Below are 10,031 nucleotides of genomic sequence, written 5' to 3' on the forward strand. Positions count from 1 at the left end.
TGAAAATACAATTTCAAGAATAAAGTGGAAATTTCGTGAATAAAGTCGAAATTTCGTGAATAAATAAATTTCGTGAATATTTCAACTTTCAAATTTCGACTTTTTTCTTTCTTTTTTGACTTTTTTCTCGACATTTCAACTTTTTTGTCGACATTTCGATTTTTTTCTTTCTTTTTTGACTTTTTTCTCGACATTTTAGACTTTTTTCTCAAAGTGCATAATGAAAAAAAAATCTTCCTCCTCCAAAATATTATTTCATTTTTCTCCTGCCTGGCCCTGATTCTCCTCCGTACGTTACGTAACCTCGGCAGTGACGAGAGACGACGACTTCTTCTTTTTCTTTTCTGATCGTATAAATACAGTAAACAAACGTAGTGAAAGCAAAGTGGCTCAGTTGGGCTAAAGGGAGTTCACAGTTCAGAAGGCCACTCTGGAAGACCTAGCTAGTCCGTCATCGCCCTAGCAGAGCGTCTTCAGCGCCCCCGACGCGCACAGCAGCGTCTGCATGGGGTAGGGCGGCGGCGACACCACCTCCTCCACCACCAGCTCGGGCCGGAAGCTGAACGGCTGCAGCTGCACCTTCTTCTTCAGCATCTGCCCGATGCCCATGGACGGGAACTTTCCGCGGTGCGTGGGGCTCTCGGGGTCGCTGCCGCTGCCGTTGGAGTGTGAGTGTGAGGGCGGGCCGAAGGCGGAGGCGGGGCCCAGCGGGCTGAAGGCCGACTTGGGCGGGCTGAAGGCCGAGTGTCCCGGGGGGCTGCCGGCCGCGCTGGGGGGGCTGCCGGCCGAGCTGGTGTCGGACGAGCCGCACCAGTCCGACGAGCCGCTCTTCTTGGGCAGCGGGTGGACGATGAGCACCGGCGGGCTGGGGATCACGGCCTTCTTCAGGTAGGACGAGTCGGGCTGGAAGGCGGAGACGTGGCGCGGCGGCGACAGCGTGCCGTTGGTCAGCTTGTACCAGGGCGACGACAGCGACGGCGACGGCGCGTCCTGGATCTGCTCGGCCTTGGAGAGCGAGCCGAAGGAGTGCATGCCGATGGGCGAGGGCGCCGGCGGCGCCGGCACGTTGTGCTCCGGGCTGGTGGTGACCGGCGGCAGCGTGGCCAGACGCCGGCGCTGCTGCGGCGTGTTGGGGAACAGCGGGTGGATCTCCAGGTACTCCATGGACGAGGAGGCCACGGTGCCGGGCGGGGCCAGCGGGGAGTTACGATGGCCACCAGTTATTGCACGTAATAAACCTGCAGAGAAAAGGCGTGTTTTAGTTTATAAGGTTTGAATCAGGGATGTGAACATGGAGAGAGAAGTGCAGCCGCCTCGCTGACGGATCTACACAAACTCAAAATCTTACCAGGAATATCTGTCTTATTTCTAGTTAAAATGTCTCATTTTTAGTCAGAATATCTCATTACACTTAAAACAAGAGTCATTACCAGAAAAATAACTTGTTATTTGACAATTTTCACCTGTTTCAAGTAGATTTTCACTTGAAATAAATAGAAAAATCTGCCAGTGGAACAAGATTTATCTTCTCATTACAAGCAAAATAATCTTGTTCCACTGGCAGATTTTTCTACTTATTTTAAGTGAAAATCTACTTGAAACAGGTGAAAATTGACTAAAAATTAGACATTTTAACTAGAAATAAGACAAATATTCTTGTTAAGATTTTGAGTTTTTGCAGTGTATATATCTACATATATTAATAAATGTGCATATCTACATGTTTATTCGCATCTGTATTTTTTAATAGAATTTTTCTTTGTATCACAGATTCCATGCTCTGGGGTTTTATTTATCTATGGTCTTTTTGCTTTGTTCTGCTCTTGTACTTATTTTTCCTTTTTCTTTACTAATTTTCATGTACTATTCCATCAACCTGCAGGGACTACAGGTGGAAAATAGCAAGTTGCTACAACCTGGAACAATGCATCTTCTCTTGTAAAAGATTAATGTTTTATTGTGCACTATTGTCCCTGTTTTGAAATAAATAAATAAATACATTACTAATTGAAATATGCTTATTATTTTCTACTTGACAGTTTCTTTCCTCATCCGTAGATCTGAGGAATTCGTCTTAAATTATTTAATGCAAAAACGATTTGTAAGACTGGCAACTTATTCTAACTCTACGGAACCATCTACTCTGTTCAGAAAACTCAAAATTATTTCAGTATATGACATAAATATTCATCAGATATGTGTTTTTATACAAACATATGTTTTTGCCTTTTTCTTTACCACTATCGTTTAGTAATTTTTTTACATATAATTCTCAAATACATTCATATAATACTAGACAGGTTAATCATCTTCATCTTCCTTTTTATAAAACTAAACACGGCCAGTTTTCCCTCAGATATCGTGGTGACAGATATGGAACTCCAAATCTCATGTTATCAAAAGCTCTGTTTTTTCCAGTGATGAGTCTTGTTTTAAGTTTAATGAGATTTCTTTGACTAAAAATGAGACATTTTAACTAGAAATAAGACAAACATTCTTGGTAAGACAGTGTGGTCTTGGTCCTGATCTTGGTCTGGGTTTAGTCTTGACTACAAGTCGACCCCCGGGCGAGGAGAGCAGCGTTACCCAGACTCCTCCTCTGTTTTAGCTTCCTCTACCAACGACCTGAGTTCTACTCATTTCACCAACACTTTCTACTTCCTAGTTGTTTCAACTTCATATTAAATCGAGTGTTTGTGTCTTTCTTGCCCCAAGTCGTCCAGGACGTTTCCCCTCAGACGGGTGGATGAGTGGGTGGATGGATGGATGGATGGATGAACAGACAGACACACAACGGAGGACGGATGGAAGGGTGGATGGGTGGAGGGATGGAGGGAGCTACGTGTGTGAAACGAGCACATGCATGTCTGTCAACCTACCCTGTGTGGATAAAGGTAAAGGAAACAGTCATGAGGAGATTGCTCTGGTGTTTCTACAGGAATGTGAGGCTCAGTGAGCCGGCGGGGCCTCACCTGTGCGGTGCTTCTTCTCCTTGCTGGGGCCCTTGCTGACGGCCAGGTACACAGGCGTCTGCTTGGGCGGGATGGTCAGTTTGTCCACGTGTTTCCTCCACTGCGTCTGGAAATATTCACTCTTCTGCTTCTCCCCTTTCTTCTTCTCCTGGAACTGCATTTCCTACGCAGACGACACACAACGCTTCGGTCAGAAACACGACGACACACAACGCTTCGTTCAGAAACAGGACGACACACAACGCTTCGTTCAGAAACACGACGACACACAACGCTTCGTTCAGAAACACAACGACACACAACGCTTCGTTCAGAAACACGACGACACACAACGCTTCGTTCAGAAACACCACGACACACAACGCTTCGTTCAGAAACACCACGACACACAACGCTTCGTTCAGAAACACGACGACACACAACGCTTCGTTCAGAAACATGACGACACACAACGCTTCGTTCAGAAACACGACGACACACAACGCTTCGTTCAGAAACACCACGACACACAACGCTTCGTTCAGAAACACCACGACACACAACGCTTCGTTCAGAAACACGACCACACACAACGCTTCGTTCAGAAACACCACGACACACAACGCTGCGTTCAGAAACACGACGACACACAACGCTTCGTTCAGAAACACGGCGACACACAACGCTTCGGTCAGAAACACGACGACACACAACGCTTCGTTCAGAAACACGACGACACACAACGCTTCGTTCAGAAACACGACGACACACAACGCTTCGTTCAGAAACACGACCACACACAACGTTCAGAAACACGACGACACACAACGCTTCGTTCAGAAACACGACGACACACAACGCTTCGTTCAGAAACACGACGACACACAACGTTCAGAAACACGACGACACACAACGCTTCGTTCAGAAACACGACGAAACACAACGCTTCGTTCAGAAACACGACGACACACAACGCTTCGTTCAGAAACACGACGACACACAACGCTTCGGTCAGAAACACGACGACACACAACGCTTCGGTCAGAAACACGACGACACACAACGCTTCGGTCAGAAACACGACGACACACAACGCTTCGTTCAGAAACACGACGACACACAACGCTTCGGTCAGAAACACGACGACACACAACGCTCCTGTAACTGTAACTGTACCAAATATTAATGTCCATGGACCACTGGTTCTTTGTAACTGTACCAAATATTAATGTCCATGGACCACTGGTTCTTGGTAACTGTACCAAATATTAACGTCCATGGACCACTGGTTCTTGGTAACTGTACCAAATATTAATGTCCATGGACCACTGGTTCTTGGTAACTGTACCAAATATTAATGTCCATGGACCACTGGTTCTTGGGGTAACTGTACCAAATATTAATGTCCATGGACCACTGGTTCTTGGTAACTGTACCAAATATTAATGTCCATGGACCACTGGTTCTTGGTAACTGTACCAAATATTAATGTCCATGGACCACTGGTTCTTGGGGTAACTGTACCAAATATTAATGTCCATGGACCACTGGTTCTTGGTAACTGTACCAAATATTAATGTCCATGGACCACTGGTTCTTGGTAACTGTACCAAACATTAATGTCCATGGACCACTGGTTCTTGGTAACTGTACCAAATATTAATGTCCATGGACCACTGGTTCTTGGTAACTGTACCAAATATTAATGTCCATGGACCACTGGTTCTTGGTAACTGTACCAAATATTAATGTCCATGGACCACTGGTTCTTGGGGTAACTGTACCAAATATTAATGTCCATGAATCACTGGTTCTTGGTAACTGTACCAAATATTAATGTCCATGGACCGCTGGTTCTTGGTAACTGTACCAAATATTAATGTCCATGGACCACTGGTTCTTGGTAACTGTACCAAACATTAATGTCCATGGACCACTGGTTCTTGGTAACTGTACCAAATATTAATGTCCATGGACCACTGGTTCTTGGGAACTGTATCGGCTGTTATCTCGTCTTCTCCACTAGTTGCAGACATGTTTGCCTCTCAGTGCCAGTAAGGGGGCTGGTCCAGTGGGGAAGGTACGTCAATGCAGACCCTCTAAACTAGAGAGGTTATTATTATTCTTATTTCAGGGGAGAAAACGAGGCCGGGGTCAGATCTGCGTACGTACCCGGTACTCTTTGGAGAGTCTCTTCATCTTCTTGTTGAGGAGGAAGTAGACGGCCAGCGTGTGGCAGGCGCGGTTGGTGAGGACGGCGCTCAGAACCTCGCTGTGCTTGTAGCTCATCCTCTCCGTCATGTGCAGCAGCACCGTGTGGTTGATCTCCTCGATGTGGATCCTGCACACAAACCACGGTTACTGTTTCACGCTGTGACCATGAACCTGGGAACCATGTTTAGTTTAGTTTACTTTATTGGTCCTATCAATTCCCAGTTCGTCGGTTAAATATATATAATTTTTGGTATATATATATATATATATATATATATATATATATATATATGCATATACCAAAAATAAATAATAATACAATAAATTGGCATAAAAGTATTAATGACCGAAGAAATGGCATAAATTGCGTCAAAATTACAGGATTAATTCAAAATTTTCAAAATGTCCGACTTCCTGTTGGGTTTGGGCCATGGCTCCAAGAGACTTTTCTTTAAGTTGTGACATGATACAGGTGTGTACCGATTTTCGTGCATGTACGTCAAACCGTATTGTGGGGCTTGTGGCACAAAGTTTTCTAGGGGGCGCTGTTGAGCCGTTAGGCCACGCCCATTAATGCAAACTATTGCATGCAAAATTTGGTGACTTTTGGGGCACGTTTAGGGGAAAAAAGGCCCTGATTTCGTCGGAAGAAAGACGAGAACAAAAAAAAAAAAGTATTCCTACAGATACAATAGGGCCTTCGCACTGTAAGTGCTCGGGCCCTAATAATAATAAAGCTAGTTGGTGGTACCTGGTTAAATAAAGGTTAAATAAATCAATAATTGGTACCTGTTGAGGTACGGCGCCCCCGTGTTCTTGTTGGCCAGCTGCAGCCACGAGTCGGCCATCACCTGGTGGATGTTGGGACGTTTGTTTGGGTCGGGCTCCAGCAGCTTCTTCAGCAGACAGATGGCAGCTGAGGAATAAAGAGATAAAAACATCCAGATGAGGAATAAAGACCAGAGATACAAACATCCAGCTGAAGAATAAAGAGATAAAAACATCAAGCTGAGGAATAAAGACCAGAGATAAAAACATCCATGGACTGGACTGGTATCACCTTACACTGCAAAAACTCAAAATCATACCAGCAATATTTGTCTTATTTCTAGTTAAAATGTCTCATTTTTAGTCAAAAAATCTCATTACACTTAAAACAAGACTCATTACTGGAAAAAAACAACAATTGTCACCTGTTTCAAGTAGATTTTCACTTAAAATAAGTAGAAAAATCTACCAGTGGGACAAGATTTATCTTCTCATTACAAGCAAAAAAAATCTTAAAAAATCAGATTTTTTTTTTCTACGTATTTTAAGTGAAAATTTACTTGAAACAGGTGAAAATGGTTGGTTTTTTCCAGTGATGAGTCTTGTTTTAAGTTTTAACTTGACTAACTAGATTTTAACTAGAAATAAGACAAATATTCTTGTTAAGATTTTGAGTTTTTGCAGTGGGAAAAGCTTAACCTTCCAACGAAAAACCCAGCGGGACATATTTTACAATATTTGGAATGACTGGATTGTTTTTATCATGAGAGCAGATTTGATTTGACTTCCCTGGTACTATTATGTTGTAACTCGCTGATTTACCTTTGACTGGGTTTTATCATTAATTGCACGTGAGCCGGGGTTTCTGTTCAAAGTTCATGTAAACAGTTAAACTACGTTGTATTGTATCAAATTATATCACAATTTTAAAAAAAGATACAAAGAAACATTCTATTCAAAATACAGATGCGAATAAACAAGTAGATATGAACACTTATTAATATATGTAGATATATAGATGTATATTATGGATATAGATATGTTATACGTAGGTATGTAGATGGATATATGGAGTTGTATTATACGTACAGTATTTATATATCTATATCTCTATTAATATATATTGATTTATAGTTATATGTAGATATGTCGATATATAGATTTATAGTAATTTTTATGTTTATAATTGGAGGTAAATATATGAACCAGTATTTATAGCATATCTACTCTTATATAGTTATACAAGTATATTGTTATACCATTGCTGTCTATTGTTCTCTATTATATTGTAGTATTGATTGTAATGATACATATCATTACATTATAATATAAATCTATGCATTATAATTACTTCTATTATTACATACATAGTAGCACAACTAAATGCTGGGCCTTTGTTTTGTTTTCTTTTGTTTGCCTTGACATGCTTGATTTTAACTATATTTAACTATATTTATATATATATTTTATATAACTATATATATTATTATAGTTATAATCATTATTAGTATCATTATTATTATCATTATTATTATTATTATTATTATTATTATTATTATTATTATTATTATTATTATTATTATCATTATTATTATTATTAATATCATTATTATTATTATCATTATTATTATTATCATTATTATTATTATAATTATTATTATTATTATTATCATGCATGTTCGAAATCAAATCAAATCAAACATCCGTGTGGAAAAATACCCATTAGTCAAATAAACACTTTGTTTTGATTTGATTGTTTTGTTTTGAACACAATTACTAACGCCGGCACAAAGGTTTACTCATGTTTAGGTCACGAGCCACATTTCCATTCATCTTATTTCCTGATTCATCTGTTGCGTAAACTGTGACGAGCTCGGGCTGATCCAGGTGATCGTGTTCCTGCTAAGTAGCTAAGCTTCTCCCAGGTAGGCAAATTAGAGGGGGATTGTTGTGACACGCAGAGACACACACACGCACGCACACACGCACACACACACACACACACACACACACACACACACACACACACACACACACACACACACACACAGTGAAAACAGCCTGAACACGGAGCTAAAACAGTCAAAACATATCGCCATTTAAAAAAAGATACAATGAAAAATTCTATTAAAAAATACAGATGAGAATAAACATGTAGATATGCACATTTATTAATATATGTAGATATATACACTGCAAAAACTCTAAATCTTAACAAGAATATTTGTCTTATTTCTAGTTAAAATGTCTCATTTTAGTAAAAAAATCTCATTACACGTAAAACAAGACTCATCACTGGAAAATACAACAATTTTCACCTGTTTCAAGTAGATTTTCACTTGAAATAAGTAGAAAAATCTGCCAGTGGAACAAGATTTTTTTGCTTGTAATGAGAAGATAAATCTTTAATACATATATTAATAAGTGTTCATATCTACTTGTTTATTCGCATCTGTATTTTGAATAGAATGTTTCTTTGTATCTTTTTTTTAAATTGTGATATAATTTGATACAATACAACGTAGTTTAACTGTTTACATGAACTTTGAACAGAAACCCCGGGCTCACGTGCAATTAATCATAAAACCCAGTCAAAGGTTCAATCAGCGAGTTACAACATAATAGTTCCAGGGAAGTCAAATCAAATCTGCTCTCATGATAAAAACAATCCAGTCATTCCAAATATTGTAAAATATGTCCCGCTGTGTTTTTCGTTGGAAGGTTAAGCTTTTCCCACTGCAAAAACTCAAAATCTTAACAAGAATATTTGTCTTATTTCTAGTTAAGATCTAGTTAGTCAAGTTAAAACTTAAAACAAGACTCATCACTGGAAAAAACCAACAATTTTCAACCGTTTCTAGGAGATTTTCACTTAAAATACGTAGAAAAAAATCTGATTTTTTAAGATTCTTTTGCTTGTAATGAGAAGATAAATCTTGTTCCACTGGCAGATTTTTCTACTTATTTCAAGTGAAAATGTACTTGAAACAGGTGAAAATTGTCAAATAACAAGTTATTTTTTTGGTGATGACTATTATCACACACACACACACACACACACACACACAAACACACACACGCACGCACGCGCGCGCGCACGCGCGCACGCACGCACGCACGCACGCACGCACGCACGCACGCACGCACGCACGCACACACACACACACACACACACACACACACACACACACACACACACACACACACACACACACACACACTTCCTTGGAAACCTGCTGCTTATCAAACATGATTCACGTGAAATTCCCTCTTATCACAACACGTTTGTGGCTGATAATCGAGATAAACCGGACTTGTTTACCTCAGACTTCTCCAGGAAAAACACCTTCCAACCAGTTCTGCCTCTTTCTCACTCACTCTGTGCTTTTTTGTTTTTAACTCTGATTTGATTTTGATTTGAAGATTTTATTTCGAACATGCATAATAAAAAAAAAAGTATAAAAAAGTAAAAAACAAAAGAAAACAAAACAAACGCCCAGCATTTAGTTGTTACTATGTATTTAATAATAGAAGTAATTATAACGCATAGTATTACATTATCATTACTTTACTATAATACTACAATATAATAGAGAACAATAGGCAGCAATGGTATAAATATATATATCGACATATCTACATATAACTATAAATCAATATATATTAATAGAGATATAGATATATAAATACTGTACGTATAATACAACTCCATATATCCATATACATACCTACATATAACATATCTATATCCATAATATACATCTATATATCTACATATATTAATAAATGTTCATACACTGCAAAAACTCAAAATCTTTCCAGGAATATTTGTCTTATTTCTAGTTAAAATGTCTCACTTTTAGTAAAAAAAATCTCATTACACTTAAAACAAGAGTCATTACCAGAAAAGATTTGGAGTTTTTGCAGTGTGCTGATGGGGTTTGTGGGGTGTCATTCTTTTGTTTGGTGAAATAGTTTTTTTGTTTTTTGTTTTTTCTGTATGCTCGAAATTACGGAGCCCCTAAAGGGACACAGATTTTTTTTATATATATATAATGAGTTTTTACGTGCTCACGTAAACAACTTTACTTGCTCACT

At 39.4% G+C, this 10,031-nt stretch overlaps 1 protein-coding gene across 1 annotated transcript in view; it reads right to left on the minus strand.

The window, feature by feature from the left end:
- Positions 1–200: 200 nt before the first annotated feature.
- hunk (hormonally up-regulated Neu-associated kinase) overlaps positions 201–10,031 on the minus strand; it is a 20,239-nt gene continuing 10,408 nt past the window's right edge. Inside the window, exons 6-9 of the mRNA XM_061740641.1 lie at positions 5,955–6,081; positions 5,124–5,292; positions 2,973–3,135; positions 201–1,238 (exon numbers count right to left, since the gene is read on the minus strand). Of these exons, the coding sequence (XP_061596625.1) occupies positions 460–1,238; positions 2,973–3,135; positions 5,124–5,292; positions 5,955–6,081 (1,238 nt within the window). The 3' untranslated portion in view covers positions 201–459. The remainder of the gene's footprint in view (positions 1,239–2,972; positions 3,136–5,123; positions 5,293–5,954; positions 6,082–10,031) is intronic.

Source organism: Cololabis saira, chromosome 14, assembly GCF_033807715.1.
Source record: "Cololabis saira isolate AMF1-May2022 chromosome 14, fColSai1.1, whole genome shotgun sequence".
In the NCBI taxonomy this organism is placed as follows: domain Eukaryota; kingdom Metazoa; phylum Chordata; class Actinopteri; order Beloniformes; family Belonidae; genus Cololabis; species Cololabis saira.